This window comes from Sparus aurata, chromosome 13 (genome assembly GCF_900880675.1).
Source record: "Sparus aurata chromosome 13, fSpaAur1.1, whole genome shotgun sequence".
NCBI classification, from domain to species: domain Eukaryota; kingdom Metazoa; phylum Chordata; class Actinopteri; order Spariformes; family Sparidae; genus Sparus; species Sparus aurata.
The window spans coordinates 13,755,425-13,774,891 of NC_044199.1; the positions used below are offsets into that span (position 1 = coordinate 13,755,425).

The 19,467-nt window shown below is 44.1% G+C and overlaps 1 protein-coding gene across 5 annotated transcripts in view; it reads right to left on the reverse strand.

Annotated features, from left to right (window-relative positions):
• Positions 1–19,467, reverse strand: part of LOC115593806 (stAR-related lipid transfer protein 13-like) — a 66,803-nt gene that overhangs the window by 13,906 nt on the left and 33,430 nt on the right. The window contains exons 1-2 of one of the 5 annotated variants that reach the window (XM_030437495.1): positions 18,849–19,409; positions 1,654–1,725 (exon numbers count right to left, since the gene is read on the reverse strand). In XM_030437495.1, the coding sequence (XP_030293355.1) occupies positions 1,654–1,725; positions 18,849–18,972 (196 nt within the window). In that variant the 5' untranslated portion in view covers positions 18,973–19,409. Of the gene's footprint in view, positions 1–1,653; positions 1,726–4,024; positions 5,442–6,769; positions 7,242–11,792; positions 12,332–18,848; positions 19,410–19,467 lie in introns of those variants that run through there. The other 4 variants (XM_030437494.1, XM_030437497.1, XM_030437496.1 and 1 more) reach the window with 4 other exon arrangements.

The window sequence follows — 19,467 nt, forward strand, 5'->3', positions numbered from 1 at the left end:
ACTGTGTTTTAACGGTCAGATGTTTGCTAACGTTGAGGCTGTCGGTGAGCGTCCATGTCCCTAGTTTTTTAAGGTGTGTCAGGCACTGTTGGCCCTGGTCAGCCCTCATCAGCTGTGGCCTGTCAGTCAGAGGAACCACTTTGGTTGTTCAGCTCAGTGAATCAGTGCATGAGAAGAGAAACGGAAGAAGATACGGAAAAGTCCCTTGAGACTGTCCCTATAGTATCCAGGATTTCACCCATTCTGTAGGTTACCATGTAATTACAACGTCACCTGACCAACCCCCCCCCTCTGCATCACATCCCCAGTGGAATGACTCGTTTCACTAACATCACTAGAGCCGTTAGGTCTGATGACATTTGAAAGTCTAGAAGAGCCGCATGACTGAATCAGTTTATCCCCATTCAAGTTAGCCGGAGCCTAAACCGGAAGTTAGCCAAACTTGGCGGAAGTCTCTGGTGGGCACGCTCGTTGGGTCACACAATGCAGAAGATCTTGGTTACTTTATATCTGTGAAGCGAGCAGCACTACTTAGCAGCTTTCATGGGAACGAACAGGGATATGCCTCTGAAGCTGTATCCAGATTTTAATTGTGTTCAGTCCATGCTGCAGAAAAATGAGCTAGTTGGCTGCAGTCTTTGCGGTGCGTTCAAGTGCAGCATTGTGGCTGAGTGACGGGACGGGATGCAGTCAGCCTTCATCGCTGCTAGTTCTTTGACATCAGCTTGTACGTCTGGTATCACACAGTACCCCAAGACTACAGAGCAGCTTCTATCCTCACCCGTAACCAGTTAAAAGTTCCCTGTAGCTTGTTTACTGACTGACGGGAGACAGCAGTTTCCTTTCCGCCCGTTAGCCGTTGATGAAGTCAGTGACATGTGGCACGACTGCTGTTACTGCCACCTGTCATCTACAGTTCAAGTTTACAGAGCAGCAGGCACACATTTTCAAACCCCCAAAATAACTTGAATTCTCCACAATGCCAGCGCCAAAATGACTCAAGCCTTTTATTTTGGCGACTCTTTGTGTGTGGTGGCTGACTGCAAGGCATCACGTAGCAGCCACAGAGTCCCACAGGCCGGCATCTGCAACCCGACATTACAGCCGTTCTCAGAGAAGTGCAGAGTGTGTGTGTGTGTGTGTGTGTGTGTGTGTGTGTGTGTGTGTGTGTGTGTGTGTGTGTGTAGTTAAAGAGGGACTGCTGGATTTTGAGAGCTACTTCTTAGATTACTGGGGCCATTTCCTGTTTGTGCCTCAGCCGTATGAGACCCGACGATCATCACATAAATGTTGCCTCTCCAGAAAGGTCGAAAGAGGGGGGAAAAAAAGATAGGAAGAGAGAAAGAGGTAGGAAGAGAAGATTCCGAAGAGGGGATGACTGGATGAGAGGCAGGGACAGGGAAGACGGAGAAAGGTGGAAGGAAGAAGAGAAAGGGGGGGAGAGGCTGTGAGAGTCCCAGCAGTGATAACAAGGCCTTTCCCATGACCCCTCCCTCTGGACAGGAACTGAAGCCTGGAAATAGAACCACAGCGGCCCTGAAGACAGGCATATGAAGATGGGGGGAGAGAAACAGTGGGGACGGAAAAAAATCATACGGAGAGAGAGACGGACATGAGCAAGGGGAGAGATTTGAAGTGCTGTGGCCCTGTTACCTTCATAAAGCTGGGCGTACTGTGGAAATCCTGCCGCTCTGAGCCAATCGCAAGCCTCCTTAGCCTCGATCTCTGTAGAGCAAGAAAAGCAGAAGAGTCACGTTGAGAACACACTTGACCATGTGGATTTTTTGGCAACAAGTCAGGGTAATAATAAAAAAAAACACTGTTTTGAAATGGGAGCCATTAAAACATGTTTTTTTTTTTGTGGAGGAAAGTCCCCACGTTATTGAATTTCCCTCTGAGAATTCTGGTGGACTGATGTCTTTTCTATGCATAAAAACAAATGCTAAACACAGATAAATAATGAGCATCAGATGCTTTTGTCTGCGATCTCTACCCTAGGATTTTTCGATTTTTTTTGGGGGGGGGGGGAGAGACATCTCAGGGAATTACATTTTCCTCTGAGAATTCACTGGAATGATGAGACTGGAAAAGCTGGTTGGGAGCCAGTGAGGGACACACAAGAGAGGAAGCAGTTCACACAGTTTATATACCATAGAGTTAACATTTACTCAGTTTTATGACTTAAAATATGACAGTGAAATTCACCCATACTTATAATACTTGAAGTTAAAAGTATCTGAAATGGCAAGTGTCTGAGTAATAAAAGTTTACGGCAAGTTTACGGCAATAAATGTAGTAAATATCAGTGTAAGTAAAAGGGAATTAAACATTAATTTACATGTATGTATATGTTGTCTGCTTAGTGTTGGCTTGGTTTAATTGACCTGGCATTTTACTGATTTATCTGATTATGGATAACATCAATCAATTTAACCATGTGCTGCTTTGGCTCAGATGCTAAATTAATCAAATGAATGCAGTAGAGTAAACAGTACAATACTGACTACACTAAAATGTAGCGGAGTGGAAATATGAAGTTGCATAACATTGGAATACAAAAGTACAAGTACCTCAAAGTTGTAATTAAGTACAGTGTCTTAGTAGATGTACTTAGTTGCATTCCATCACTGCACATGCTCAATATGAAGATGATATATTCACGTGTTACCTCATCCACTTCACAGATTTACGTAAATGTATGTTTTTTTCAGAATCTGATGCCAACAACGCATTTCAAACAAGTTAGGATCAGGGGCAGCACAAGACCGGGAAAGTTGTGGAAAGCTCAAACAGAAAGAAAGTAAGAAAGGGACACCCTCGAAAGGATGGGGCGACGTTCAACACTGCTGTGAAAACCATGATTGCATCAAGGTGGCTACCAAGCGGGGCTCGGGAACACAGTTCGATTGCAAATGGTTGCATCCTGCTTTTAATTATGAGTCCCAACTTTTTGGGGGTAATATTTATGATTACAATATACAGCATATCCTGTGCTTTCAACCATTTCTTTTGGTCAGATTTTAGCCGCTAATGCATAAATTTAACAGGCCTTACACATGGCACCACACCCCATTAGGTGCTGCAGCCGCCAGCACCCTGAGACATTTTACGGCCGCTTGTTTTACTACTTTTTTCCGCTAGTATATGTATGGCAGCTCGGAAATGTGTGTGTGTGTGGGTGTGTGTGTGTGTGTGCATTTTCTTTATGGGCAGACACAGATTAAACGCCTTTGCAGAGCTGTTGTGCTGACAAAGATGTGAGAATGAACTCGGTGCCAGCAATTTAAAAGATATAAGATATACACAGACACATGAAACACATTTACACTTACACATATACAGTGCATTGGCTACATATCCTTTAAAATAAAATGTGTGCAAGAAAGAGCTGGAAACTCTTGAAAAGTTTGTTGAAAGACATCTTCTAAAAAAGGATGATAGAAATGATAAATATGGATTGCAGGGCCATGCTAGGCCATTATGAGACAAAATAAGACCAGAGGACAAGGCTAAATGACAAGTTTTTAAACTCAAAATAATCCAAACGTCCACACAAGGTTCCAAAAAAAAAACTCTTGTCGACTACCCACCGACAGCAAGCGGTAGCTGCCATTATCTCATACCTCTCTCAGAACCCGTTTACTCGTTTTCACTTGTCTCACTCAGCCATTCAGAGGTGCTGGCAATGAATGGGAGAGGCACCGCAGAAAACACAGGGGACAAAGTTCAGCAGGGCAATAAAAGGCCTCCGTCTCCACCATCAGAGATGAGAACGGCCAGGAGGAAATGATCCCTTCACCGCAATCCGGCAATTACATCCCTCTCCCAACATTCTCGGCATAACTCATCTCTCTAAATCACATATGAAGCAGCATGAGGCAAAAAATATTTAGACTTTTTTTTGGGTAACACTCACACAACACAAATATATACCTCGGAGAGACGTAAGAAACTCCAGTGAGGAGAGTTTCACCAGACAAGACCTGAGGAAATCTGAGGAAATCTGAGCAGCTGAAAAACTTACTTGAAGCCCTCATGGTGCGGCCGATGACATGCTTCTATTTCTCTCTCCTCTGCTCAGACTGAGGTTTCCTCTCCATCCCATGGCACATCCACTCGTCTTCCATCCATCCAGCTTCACGTCAAGTGATTCTCTCTCCCTTCCTCCTCGCTGCCTCTCCAACCCCTGTGTTTACAACTCTGCCCCCCTCTTCCAGCCTGCCCCATGCAGGCTTTCTCTTCCCTCTAATTTTCTCCTCAACCTCCTCTCTCGCACTTTCTGCTTTGTTAGGATCCACATACAATATCTCTCTATTTCCCCCTGCTCTCTCTCTCTCTCTCTCTCTCTCTCTCTCTCTGCCTTCTGTTTAAATTCTTACCCTTACTTTATTTCTTTCTCGCACTTGACCATGTTTTCCTCGCTTCATCCACTCGTCCCTTTAGATTCTTCCTACAGACACCTCCTCGTTCTTTCTTCCGCTCGATGCCACCGACCCCACATCTTCTTTGTCATCACCAGAGCCGCCGTCGCCTCGTCAAGTCCAGAGAGGAAATGGCTAATTTCAGCTGGCATTTGCATCAGCCAGCCCCCGAGGTCACAGACTGACGACTGACTGGACGCTAACTTCACATGTCAGCTGAACCTACCGGCGAGCCGGCAAGGAGACTCTGACCTCGGCCTCTTTTCCTTTTGGTTAAGTGTGCAGCACTGCAGACCGGAGCAATATGCGGGGGAATGCACATGCGTTACACACACACACACACACACACACAGACCGCAGACGTTAAGCGCAGTCCAGATGTTGCCCCCAGTGAGTCAGAGAATGCGGAGAGGATGAGACCGGCAGACAGCTGGGGTGGGGAGGGCAGCAGAGATGGACGGACCCTGTGGGAAAACCACAGGCAGGAAGACATACCACACCAGCCGCTAATCTACTGGATGTGAGATTCGAAAGATTATCGGCTCTTTTTATAGAAGCCATTCCAACGGAAGATGTAAAAGAAGAGCAGGGAAGATTACAAAACCAGAAATGTATATAAGTCCATGAAAACATCAAAATAATGCCCGGAAATATACTGATTTTATTTTGTAAGTGTGATTCAGGACTATATATTGTCTTTGCCTTTGGACATCGTTACATTGTGATATTGAGTTTTGACCAAGAGACATATATTGGCCATATCGCCCCAAACTCACACCACAGTCAACAATGAATTGACCCCATTTGCAAGTATTCCCTGTGTATCTAAAGCATAACGAGTTCTGATCAATCTCCTCATAAGCCGCTATGTGTCAGAGGTGGCATGTTCTGTAATTACAATGAACATAGGAAATGGAGCATATTTTCAGTCAACCACTCACACGATGTCGTGTTGACATAAACACTAACTAGTGTACCAAATCTGAAAGACACATCCAAGATTAACTCCTGTTCGTGTAACTTTTGCTAAACATTTGCGCATATCAGCCACCGTGATATATTTGTGAGAGGCCAATATCGTCCGATTATATCAGCCGACCTGTATGTCTGTCAGTCTCACTTAACACAAAACGCCTTCTCTAGATTCAAGTGTTTGGTTTGTCCATTTTGCCAGAGCAACATGGCCGACTCCCTGGAAGAGGACCTCCTGACTTTGCAGATAGGCCTATAGAGGAGCCATTCTAAGGTATGAAAACCACAACAGTTCTTGTGCCGAGCTGATTTTACGCTAATTAAAGCATAATCATCAATGTTATATATTCCATTTCTGCCAATATGCCCCCCCAAATCCTACAAACTGCACCTTTAAGAGTCAGAACCAGAGCATTTTTTATAGAAACTTGTTTGCAAGTTTCCAAAACATTTTTCCACATTTCTCTGAACAACTCCAATTGAAATTAAAGACACATTTTGACCTCAAGGACTATAATGCAAAAAAAGACAGTTTTCTGTTTACTGTAGGTATCCTGCCTAAACAACGGAAATATCAAATTGAGCTGCAATAGACTGGCTGCACAACATGACAACAAAACCATCATACTGTGATCATTTGGACAGATATTACGATTGTAACATGGTTCACGATTGGTGGGAACGATTGTTTTTGTATCGCAAGTTAAATTATCAGTGAAAAACCTTTTAAAACCATGATGATGATGATGATGATGATGATGATGATGATGAAGAAATGTAATGAAATCTGTTGGGTCTGTACCAAGCTTACATGTTTTCTTCCATCTAGAGAAGAAGATTTGTTGAGCATGACAGCTCTACAGCACTTGCATAAAAGCATAAAATGCTGTTTTGTCACACCATTCTCAAAATACAGCAGCTTCTGTGATTTGGATACTGCTCTTGGCCGTTTTGCAATTTTCAATAATATTTTAATCAATCGTGCAGCCAAAAAACGAGGCACACTTGAAATCACATCCCATCCACGGACTGCATATAAAACCTTCAGTTGCTGAATTGTATTTACACTGACTTTTCTAGAGCTGCATCCCAAAAACGTTCAACAGTTCTGAAGTATACACATATAGTGCGTAAAAAGCACAAAAGGGCGTGCTTCGCAGTGTTTGTGTCATGGGTTGTTTGGGCAACACGCCTTTGTGTTTGCGCACAAAAGGTGCCAAGTGGCGGAGCTCCTGTCAGCGTGAGGACAAAGCACCGCTATTCGTCTGTGCAGAATTTAATCAAGAGCTTAATTAGTGCGCACAAATATGTTATTAGTGGGCCACAAAACACACAAATGCACACAGTCGGACGGAGCTAATCCGAGGGCCGCCTACCGTGCCTTTTCCCTCAGTCTGCTCCACGTCGCTGCGTTCCTGCTGCGGAGAGTGTATGACAACCGGCAGCGAGCCACTAGAACAGCAGCAGGGGAAGGCGGACAGATGGTGTGTATGCGACTGAGTGTGTGGGTGTGTGAACACCGGCATCCGTGTGTGTGGGACAAAGGGGCTGCAAGGTAGTTCCTTACATAATGAGGGAGCCCGCTACGTTACATAATGCACACAATGCGAGCACCCTGACGTCCTCGCAGCTTTTTCTTTCAATTTGTGGCTTTCGCTCCTCTACATTTCATTTCCTTCCTTCTTCTCCAACCTTGACTTTCTGACAGCCTTTTTCTCAGCATTATGGAAGCCTTATGTCAGGTCTATGTAAGGACCCTGCAGTGACGTGCATGACATCATATCCTGCTCTGAATTTCCCAGGCGGCATGTGGGCTAAGAACGGCAACAGGAAGTTTTCTGGACTTAACGTGTCAGCGGGACTCAGCTGGGATAGCTGTTAGACAGACTGACACTCATTGTAGAGAAGAAGGGGGTTCGTTAAAAAAAAAGTCGTATTCAAATTCGGTTTATTCTGTCGAAATAAATTTGACAGAAAGAACCACTAGCACTGACAGGGGAGGGAGAAGCAGTGAGTTATAGTTGGTACAGGTTGTACAGGCATGAGCTCAGCAGTCACACACACTTACAGGAAGCCTGGAAAGCAGCCATATTCCCACATACGCTAAAGCACTTAGTCCATCATGTTTAAAGGTCACAGAGGGGAAAAAAAGTTGCATTGAAGGCAGAGGAGGAGTGATGGGAGAGAAGGAGGAAGGAAGGGAGGGGGGGAGGGAGGTGGAAGAGGAATATGCGTCCCGCCTCAGAGGGTTCATCCGTGATGATGTCGAGCTCTCAGGAATGCACTGTAAAACTGAATCAACGCTGGGCATTAAAATCGCCGCAGGCTCAGACGCAGAGTCTCTCGTGTGAGGTCAGACAGCACCTGGGTGCGTGACAGATGGGGCAGGACTGCTGTTCGTCAGCTGTGATGAAGGTTACTAACAGCACTGAGGTTATCGTGAGCATTAGATTAGCAAGATTAAGATGAAAAGATTGGAGGTGATCAAGCTGTGTGTCTGGTCGTGCCACTTTTCCTCCAGCAGAGGGTGTTAAAGCGACGCGTCGCAGCATGTCTGTCAAATTGCGGTAACTTCATTGGGATGTACAGTATGTGCTGCATCTTTTCCATTTTTGCTATTCTGTGGTCGATCATTCACAAAGAAGTGGTTATGTGCTCAGCTTGGATTGGCAGTGAGCACTGCCTTGTGTTTTTTTCACTCTCTAGAAGCATCCTTCATCGAGTGTTTAAGGGAACAACACAGACAGGTGACAATTTCAAGGGAAAACCTCACTTAGCGAGTGGAGAAACATGAGAAATACTCACATGCAGGGGAATTCAAGGTCAGCCAACAGATTTCAATGCAACTACTTAGAGATTTTGGAAAGAGGTGTTAGACAACATTGATACTCATCAATTCTAACGTGTTACTTTGTATTTGAAATGTTAAGGCAACACGATGTAACATTTGTTTAAACCTTAAAATAACTGCTTCAGAATCATTATGATGGAACAGAGTCCAAAGGATGTGACTTTATTCACCTTCTCGTGTGTCCTGTCTCCCCGCCCAGTTAACAGAGAGCAGCAGAAGCTAACGTTTGCTATAATAAACTAGTGAACGGCATCCGGCACAACACTGAAGTTCTACAGAGCCCCTTTAAAGCTGGAGCTGTTACGCTCCTCAGTCAGCAGCTCTGATAAGAAATTATACTAGGTCTTGATATCTTAATAAAGCCTTTTTGAGGCTCCAGAGGAAGTTGCACGTAAGCTAATAAATTGCCTGTGTCTAAGTTGCGTTGTGGGAAATGAAGGCAACAGGTTTTGAAAAGAAGTCCACCGGCCTAACATCGCACTCCTGTAACATTGTGACAGTTTGAAAACAAATGATCAAATTTATACAGCAGAACCAGATGCATCACCTTTTTCATTCCACACATTCTTCTTCCATTTTGAACACCTGGCGCCCACATTTCCCATAATGCAATTTGGCAACTTAGTGACACCGCTGGAGGCAATGTATGAGATTACATGCAGCTTCCACTGGAGCAATAAAAAGACTTCATACTATGTTTTCACCTGTAAACACACTTAAAAGGTGTAAAATTGGTGGAGTTACCCTTCAAGTGTCTCCACTTTAAGTTGAGCTAATTGAGTTGATTGAACCTTTTCAAGATAATCAAGGGGGTGGGGGTTGTGTGAGGAGAATATATCTGCCCAACCATGGAAACTTTTGTTGAAAAAAAAACCTTAATAAAAAGATCCTGAGCAGAAAACAGGTGGCTGGATTGTCACCCGTCTGTATATAGCCCATGTGTTTAAGCGGCAGGAGGGACGGCATGTACTTTCAGATATGAATCAAGCTTTTGTAAGGCTTTGGATGTAGGTTCGGTCCAGTAAATGAGGTCTTTTTTTTATTTAAGTCTGTCTGACACTTTAAGTGGAAGGCGACTGTGAAGAAAAAAAATATATATGTATATATATATATATATATATATATATATATATATATATGTGTATATATATATATATATATATATATATATATATATATATAGATAGATAGATAGATAGATAGATAGATATAGATATACAGATATATATACAGAGAGAGAGAGAAAGAGAGAGAGAGAGAAAGAAAGAGAGAGAGAGAGAAGACAGAGTATGATTGAAAGTGTATAAGTCCAAGAGGCAGGCAGTGAAAGTTAAATAAGTCATACCATCACTCAAAACCGGCACAGGCATAAACTTGTTTCTCCAACTACATTCCTCGCACACTGCAGTTGTCATCTGTCTCTCTCGCCTTCACACATATCAGTATTTTTTCATTTTAGGTTTGGCTCACAACGACAAATTCGTCAGCACTCAGGACTCACTCAAGACCTGACAAGTTTCTTCTCCTTCGTAAAACCACGAGCTGTGGGCCACAGTACAGCAGATCAGCAGAACAAAAGACAACACAAAGATCTGATGAGTTTGAAGTGTACCAACATCCACACCTGGAAAAAACCTCATGTTCAAAGCAGAGTAGCTCATCTTCGACAGTGAACTCACATAACACACATAAGGAACAGGCAGTGGAGCAGACCAAAGCCTCTTAAATGAACACCGGGATGTTTTGTTTACTCCCCGGGAAGCATGAGTCATGTGACAGGAAGTTGAGGAAGCAACCATGGAATACAAAGCTGACGAGCTGGGTAGAGAGGGGACATAGACAAAAACAATAACACAATGCTCCTTTAGGGGTTTGTTATGACTTCTTTTTAGATTTATGGAAGGCAACTTTGCAGGGGAAGTGGCTCCATGTGTCTGTCTGATTAAGACCAGAAAGAAGTGGGAGTGCTGGCGACCTGTAATGTGTGAGCTCTTGCCAGTGAACCTAAAAAGCATGATGAAACAGAAGATACATGGGCTGCTTCTGGACGTGTAAGGTCTATTCATTTCCATTGTGTAGAAATCTACGCAAGAGGCCAAATACTGAAAAATTCCTTTAAACGAAGAGTCACAATCCCTTTCTGTGTTGGTTTTCCACCAAAATTAGCAGGTCCACATGTTTTTTATTTAAAAATGTTGGTAAACCCATTCTTACTTCCCGCGGGCAAGTCAGCCCGTCTGTGATTCTTATCTGATGCGTTCCGTTGTACGTCACTGATGTCACGTTTCACGTCACGAATGAGCCGGAAGAATAAACAACAATAGACCCATTGTGAAGGAAGCGCCAGTGAAACGGTGGCTAAATTCTTTTGAGCGTCACAACCCCCACAAAATCGTTTTTTAATGTCATAATTTGAGCCATTCTGTCCAATAACGTTTGGAAAGTCTAGGAGCGCCGCAGGATCAAATAATTGTATCTGGAATCAAGCTAGCCAGGAGCTACATTGGAAGTTAGCCGGCTTGGTTGGCGATCCGGGTATTTTCATAGCTGGGAGGTCTAGTTATAAAACGTTCTTGATTAGCCAAGGTGATAAAAACCTGTCTCTACTGCAGAGACAATTGACCCGGGTGTAAATGCTGAGTGTACACATTCCCAATGCACACAAAAGCCCAATCTTAGTGGGTTTAAAACAAACAAACTGACTTTTTGATCAAAGCTTGCATTGTTTGAATCTGCACCCAGCGCTCTTCTTTTGGACAATGGACAATCACATGAGGAGTTTGTTGAGTTCATCCAAAGGAGAAAAGAAAACTAAGGAGTCACACGAGTTAGGCTTCAAACACTTTAAAGTCAGTGTCAGATCTATACACATAAAGCAATAAAATGTCAAAAAATATGAAAAATGATGAGCCTAAGATGATGGCCTCAAATTTCTTGTTTAATATAGAGGAGTAAGCAGAAGTTTGACCTATTATGCTTTTTTCCCCCTCAGGTTGTTGTGCATGCAAAAGATCCTGAGTCCACACCAACAGATGCTCCTCTATACCACAGAAAACACTGCTCCTGAAACACCTCGTCAGTAGGCTGGCCTTTAATTCTGTCACTATGTGACATTACACTATGTCACCATGTCACACATTTGCATAACTTTTGCCTTGCGGCTAGTTTCTCACACAAGAATTGATTTAGCACAGCTGCTCTGCTGTAGTTAACGCTGCTGGTTCAGGCGTGTGTGAGCTGACCAATCACAGCAGACTGGGTTATTGGGAGGAGGGCCTTAAAGAGAGAGGGACAAGCTGTTTTGTGAGCATTAAAGCATGTAAACCTATTCTAGTTGCTAATTAATTTAATAGTTGATCACTCATAGATGAATCCATGGCATCATTATTTAGGTTCCATCTCCTTGCAATAACAGCTATCTAAACTCACGAACAACAATAATTCAGAGGAAGATTACAAAATTGGATTGAATTTTACATGATCTTTTCCTCTTTTCTTTTAAGAATCTCATCACACATCACCACTTGGCCTTAGCTATCTATTTCTACCTTGTGCTAGCCTCCGCAGCAGCTGCTGGCGGGCAATGATGCGCGAGAGGCGCAGGGCCGAGCGCCGACGAGGGGTGTCGCCTAGCCTCAGGTAGTGGTCCTTCCCAGAAGGTGTCATGGCCTCCAGACAAGTTCCCTCATTGGTGCTGTCGGCGTCACTCTCACCGCTGGTACTGTGGTCCTTGGCACTTTGATCCACTCGGTCATCGATTTCCATGCTCCTACTGTCTGTGAGGTCAGCTCTATCCATGCTGGCCTCAGAACAGACAGCGTCAGCACTCTCTGTGTCGTCCACACTGTCAGCGACGGTCAGTCTTCTGATAACTCCCCCAGTAACGTCCTCTTGTGGGACAGTTTCTATTCCGTTTGTACTGTCCATGCTCGCTGCAGCGTCCACATCATCCATAATGGTCCATAACACACTCACCAACCTAGAAGTCCCGCTCCACTCTCACCCTGATGAGTCGCAGTGTGAGCACTCCTCCTGAATTCCTGCCTCTAACATGCCCTCACTGGAAGCCAAATCAGCTCCCCACCCGCCCGTCCGCCTCCTCCCTTCAACTCACCACAGCCAAACAAACACACACAAGCTGCATCACACCACCTGACTCAGATGACAGACCTTGTTCTCCCCAGACACACCCACACATGCTCACTTCTCAGCTGAGATCGGAGGAAGTCTCATAAACTCACAAAAGTTATTTCCTTTGCTCACATGACCAGCGGCCAATGACACGAGAGCTCAGGGAACGCTGCTTCCTGAAGCTGTGCCAGAGACACAATTTGGTACATGCCTGGAGCAAATGTGTGCACGGGTGTGTGAGAGAGGGGGATATCTGGGATGGGAGATGAGAGTAGGGGATGGGCCTGAGAGGAAAAACACTCTCCCAGCAGCTGTATGCCAGAGTGAAATGGGAAAGTGTAGAACAATAGAGAGTGTGTGGGGGTGCACGAGTCACGAACTGTGCTGAGGAATGTAATGTAGGAGAAAACCTATTGTTACTAAAGCTGAGTAGGACTATAATGCCATTCATAAAAGGTCTCTATATCCACACCACCGAGCTCAGACCACATGACATGTCACATAACTGATCCCAATGACAAAATGTGCGACAAAGGATCAAAATTAAAGTGCTCAATCTGACCTACGTTATTATTAGATTGTGTATACAACAACATGGAGGCAGCATTTTACTACTGTAGCCGTTCCAGATGAGGCTAGTTTGAACTTCTTTGTTTACAGTTGGGCCTGTCACAGTAGATTCTTTTTTAATAATTGCAATGAATGATATTATTGTACATTTAGCAGACACTTTAGTCGAAAGCAACTTACAGAAATTCATACACTGATGGCAGAGGCTGCCATGCAAGGTGATGTGCCAACTAGCACATCAGGAGCAGTCCGGGGTTCGGCATCTTGCCCAAGGACTCTTCAACATGCAGACCAGGGGAATCGAACCAGCAACCTTCCGATAACAAGACGCTAGCTCTACCCCTGAGCCACAGCCTCCCACATTGTCATCTCAAGATAACTTCATGCCACTGGTTTACTGATAATGTAATATCACAATAATGCAAGTACACCCTTTGAACGAGGACAGAACTTTTGATTCATAGTCATATTCACACATTGGAATTGGAATGTGAGAAAGTCAAAAAGAAATAAAATATTTGGAAAAGTCTTTCGTTGTGTCCATACATCAGTATATTGATAATACATGTATGATAAGATATGTATGATAAGTCATTAATGTAGCTATTGTTACAGGCCAGCTTTGTTCTGTCCTTTCCCACGACAAAGAAGGGGTCATGAAATGATTTATCAGTCTCCTGCGGCGACTACCCGACGCAACCCTTCTCTAAACCAAAACGGTTCCACGATGCGTGAAACACAATAAAAAGTGGGACATAGAAACCGTAGATCTGATCCACATTCACATAAAAACAACTCCCAGGAGACAAATGAAAACTCCTCTTCATGCACCACTTTCGCTGCCATAGTACATGTGCGTATTGTGTAGCATGAGAAATGTCTTCATAAAATATTCAAAAACCATTGCAGCTTTTATACTTACATTTTCATTTTGCTTTCTATGAGCAAAACAAATCCAAATATGAGGGAGCTGAAATCATCGTAAATTGTAATGGCTTTCATCTAATGTGCGTTTATGTGAAATTCTAATCTGCAAATGAACTGGCTGTCAGACAAACGTAGCAGAGTAAAAACTACAATACTTTCCACTGAAATGAAGAAGTATAAACTAGCACAAAATGGTACTACAGGCCATGAGTTAACGTACTTCCCAACACTGAATGATCTGGTTTATAAAGATCACCAACATTCCTTGTTGGGTCTCTCTTGATCGCCGTAACATCTGTCAAACAACAGTTATGTAGCAGTTGTAGTAATCTATGCTAATGTCTGAAATGTGCGGTTGAATGCTGCCATACAGTGAATGAGTTGGAGGATAAATGTATGGAATGCAGTGAAGGAGGAGTTCATACTTTGACCTAGTTTGGCAGAATAGTGATTTGCAAGGACTAGAGGATATCAGGGGGTCATTTTAATTCATTTTGGTCGGGGGGCTTAAGAGTTTGATGGGGGCGCACAGGAAAAGTAGGTCACGGCAAAGTCAATTTCAGGTCAGCAGTCACACTCGGGCACCTGATCGCACAGTGGAGGGGCATCATTACTGTACAGCAGAGAGATCCAGCCCGCAGGTCAAACGCTTTCAGAGAGGTGAACACGTATCAAATATTAATGCTCACTCACAAGCCAGGGAGGAATCTCAAAACTGTGATTTGATTAGACTGCCCTCTTGAGGTAATCTGGAAAAACAATCACAACTTATCTCCAAGATGTCTCAGTGAAAAAACAGGAAGTGTGAACTGACTTTGTTTACTTTTAATGTTAGAGTGGATTAAGCGCGAAAAGAAAATAGACCCAAAACACGACGCAGACCGGTGAGTGAACCCTCTGACCGATGCCGGGCACCGGCAGGCTGACGCAGTAACGTGATCTTGAGCTAAATAGATGTGTGTAAATGGATTGGCACGGGGTAGGGCTGTAGTAAGGAGACAGTAATATAATATCAATCGCTCCGTCTCACTTACAGCAGGCCAAAACTGAACAGGCAAAACTAAAAGCTGATTACAGTTACATGACAGTAAAGGTGATTCATACAAGCAGGGTGGCAAAGGTGGGAGCATGACAAGAATCAGTTGGATGAAATAAGGAAATTCAGAAACAAAAGTCATCTTTAGTGACTCTCCAACGTCCAGATCTTTAAAGTCCTGATCGACCCAATAATGGGTATTAACTATAAAATATCAATAAAGTGTTTTCTTCTTGGAGCTTGAAACACAAAATCGGCAAAGGGAACTTCAAGACAGCTCATGTGAGTGTCGTAGTTTTCCTCGCCTTGCCGAGAGAAATGCACATGTTTAAAAAAAGGAACAGAACCAGCAGGGGGCGATATGATGGGAGCAAAGAAGGAAAGTAGTGTAAAAAGGTAAAAAGTGGGTTTCAGCAGAAAGTTCGGGATGGTCACAGTACAATCTTCCAAGAAACCAGGCTTTGAATCCTGCGTGGAGCCAATAGTCAATGGTTAATCTTTTAAGGAAGTAGTTAAAACCAAACCGCAGTCTTTTCCTAAGCCTAACCAAGTAGTTTTGGTGCCTTTATTTTGAAAGCGAAAGCACAGTTTTCAATTGGGAGGGGAGGCAAAACAAGACAGTGGGTCCATTACACAGTTAGACATGGTAGGATGCTGATCAAGACATATGGCTGCACAGAATCAATAGTTATGATTTCACAAATGTATCATGCTTAATTGTCTTTTAAGAATGCAAAGAAATATGTTTTTTTTTTTTTTAATCAAATGGATTTGTGCTTAGCTCAGCTAAAAGGAAAGGAAATGATAAAATTCCACTGTGGACATTAACGGGCTGTCACGTTCTCGTACTACTTATCATGACCCGAACCTTTGCTCGAGGACAGGATGTAAAATATAAAATACATCCCTGAACAAATATCCTCAACAAAACAAAATACCCATAAGCGAAATGTTCTATTGAAAATCTATGCCATGCGAAATATGTTGTTTTATGGATACCAGTCACAAAACACAAATAAAAGCAGAGATGGAAAAGGAACCGACAGTAGAGTATAGATGAGGAAAAGGCTGCAGGTCTCGTTATAAAAAAAGCCTTTGGGAGGTTTTTAACTATCCAAAGGATGACACTAACCAGCCTGAGCTCCACCATCAGTATCTCCAAGCTTCAGGGCTCTGACTTTCAAAGCCCAGTCACCTTTAATCTTTAACCTACAGACTTAGATAGAGCCGAGGGAGCCCATTCCTGAGCATCTGAGGCCGCACATGTGCGCAATAGAGATAAAAAAGAAACATCTGAAATGTCTCTTGGAGGGGGCTAAATCAATCATTAAACTGACACGTTCAAATGTGTGCGCCAGATCTCGCCGGTTCTGAAGCTCTATAGCGATGACTTGTTAACACAGATGAATTACGCCCAGTCGATCGAATAAGATGTTGGAATTTTTGCTTTCCTGCATGTTTGTCTGACATTCGTGTCGGCAGGGGGGAGGGGGAGGGGGAGGGGATGGCAGTGGCGTAAGGTGTCGCTGGGTGAGACAGCTGCCAAGCGAGATGAAAATCAAGCTTTTAACCTTGTCAGCCTGTCCAGATAGTGTTTTTTTTTTAATCATACAAGACATATAATGAGCAAAATAAGCAGTCCATTCCATGGCTGAGAATTTTTGTGCTTCAGAACTGCAGCATACCGATGACAGTCTGAGAAAACTGACTCAGACAGCAAGGGTTTCATGCGAGACGTCAGGAAATTTTCCAACCGTGTTTGTAGCGACACAACAGGGTATTTTATGCAAAAACATGATCTTTTCCTAACCCTTACCAAGTATTTTTTGTACCTGAATGTAACCGGAGCATAAGCACAGGGCTGTCACAACATAGTATTAAAAAATCTAACCTAAAGACACGTGAACAACCAATCAAAAGTAAAGTTTTAACTTATCTGTGGTTCTCAGAAACATTCCCAACATTGATTCTGGTGATCGGGTTGCCTTTCTGAAAGGACTTTAAAGGCTTTAACCGAATATGGAACCTAAATTTCGTTGGTACAGCCTTTAGATTACCTTAGAAAGCACAGAGCCACCTCTAGTGTGTCCTCAAAAGCATTCAGAGCCACAAACACAAAGCTGAACAATCACTGAGTTTTACCGCCAGCTAGCCAAGTATTTACAGTACAGCACTGAAAGACAGCTGCAGGTGGCGAACAGATATAGCCACACGGAGATGATTCAAGGTAAAGGTTTGAACTCATTTACCTGCATCTGTGTTTTTTCACCCACACACGCACAATCGCCAACACCCCCCACACCTAAGTGACTAAGACCCTCAAATCCCGCACGCAAAGGGAGCTCCAACCCCCACCGCTAACCTAAAAATCTGTGGGATTACCACTAAATCCAGGTGCTATTATGCGCCCTCAGTTTTTCACACATGCGCGACAGCATTCGGATGATTGAACCGAAACATGAACACAATCGAATCCACTTGAACGCACGGTGGGGACTAGAATTGTGTCGCCTAATCTCTGTGATTTCTTGGACTCTCTGCTCTGCTGTATGTGCATTTGTCCTTTAAGCACCATCTACCGCCTTTTGTTTCAGTTTTCAGCCAAATCCAGTGCTTTATTTTGAAACACAGGACAGCTCTTTCACATTATTTCTTGCTCAAACAGCCGTCTCTGGCAAATCCACCACACGGTTTTCCGATTCAAAACATCTGATCGGCTCCCAACATGCACGTCCACATACAAAATGCCATCTTCTCTGCGTAACGGAGAGGCCACATGTGCACATTTCAAGGATTCCCCCCTTCCCCTTAAATCTGATCCAGGCAGATGTGAACTGCGTGCCTCCTGAGCTGATGGGTTAAGCAGTGGGGGTGGGGTGGTGTAGGAGGGGGCTGTGTGGTTTGAGGACAGGATTAAGGGGTGAGAAATTGAAGGGTGGGGGTAGGAGGGGTAGCAGGTGCGCCCGGATGCTCCATTTGACTCGAATGTGAACACAAAGCATCTTCTTCATTGTTAATTACCCATCATGCAATACTGAAAATGATGCTCAACAATGGCTCTGTGGCCTATGGCTGGCCACACAAGCGATTTATCAGCGCTCTGCACTTGTCAGGGACTGTGGCTTTGAATGATTTTCGGTTTGCGGGATGCTGAATGTGGGAATGTTCATCGCTTAATTTGCTTAAGAGGCAGACATCTCGAGAATTACATTAAAGCCAGGAGACAGATGCAACTCTCTACATAGAGAGAGAGAGAGAGAGAGACATCCAAGTCTGCGCATCCAGGCCACTGTAAATATAGAGCAAACCCGCTGACCCTCCACAAACTTGGTGCATTGGCTCCCATGGAGAATATTTTCAGACTCCCCGCTGATAAAATAAACCCCCCAAAATATCACCCCCCCCCCCCCCCCCCCTTCGCTTTCTCTATAACAAAATCCGCAGACTGGGACAACAAATGCTGATTGACTGGCATCTGAACCCCCCACACCACCCAGCTGGGCTCCTGTCCACAGCACATGCCTGCGCTGGTTGGAGCACTATATTTGACAATGACCTTCCCAAAATATCAGTCAGCGCGCTGCGCATGACGCTACAGACATAACACAGAGGATACACACGGCGAGATTAACTCCTGCCTCTGATACCCCTGTTAATGTTAATAATCAGCAAAGTTGTTTAAAATGGTAAAATAATAATAATAATAACAATAATAATAATAATAATAAAAATAATAAAAATAATACATTTTTAAAAAACGCGGACAGAAATCCGTTTTCCGACCCTGATATGTTGATTTTCTTTTTAAAAAGACAACGGGATGTTTTAAAGGAAGCGGTTCACGACTCATGCCGCAACAGATCTATTTAACAGACACGCGTCAGTCGAGAACGAGAATTAAAACAGTACAATAAGTTTCACTTCCACTTGGCTCTCTGACCTGCCAGCCGTCTCTCCCGCACATTCCTCCACAGCAGATCCCAAGCCTTGGACGTGGAGTCCCGCAGCTGCTCGCTGATCGACCGCCGCAGCTGAAGCTTGGCAGACCTCCGCTGGGTTGTCATTGCGGTGGAGGCATTATTCACTCCCTGACTATGATAATAATACTAAAAGAAAGAGAAAAAAAAAATGCAGCGCTCCGTCAGCAACCCGTTATTCCTCCTCAGTCCCTTTATTTATTTATTCCAGTGCGCTCCCGGCGGCTCCGGCTGCTGCTGCCGCTGCTGCGGTGCCGCAATGGTCGTCACCGCTTCACCTGGTGTGAAAGCTCCTCTAACGCTGCGTCACCTTCCTGCACCAGCGCAGGCGGATGAGGTCCTGTTCACAAGATCCAGACCCACTAAAAAAAAAAAGAAGGATCAGTCCATCCAGCTTGTTTTCTCCTCTCCTCTCCTCCTCAGCACCCTGAAGGTGCAGCAGTGCCTCGGCATAACTTGTTCATGTGAGTCTCTGACATGGAGAGCCAGATGTGAGAGGCGGTGTCCCCCCCACCCCTCCTCTCTCTCTCTCTCTCTCTCTCTCTCTCGCTCTCTCTCTCGCTCTCTCACTCGCTCTCTCTC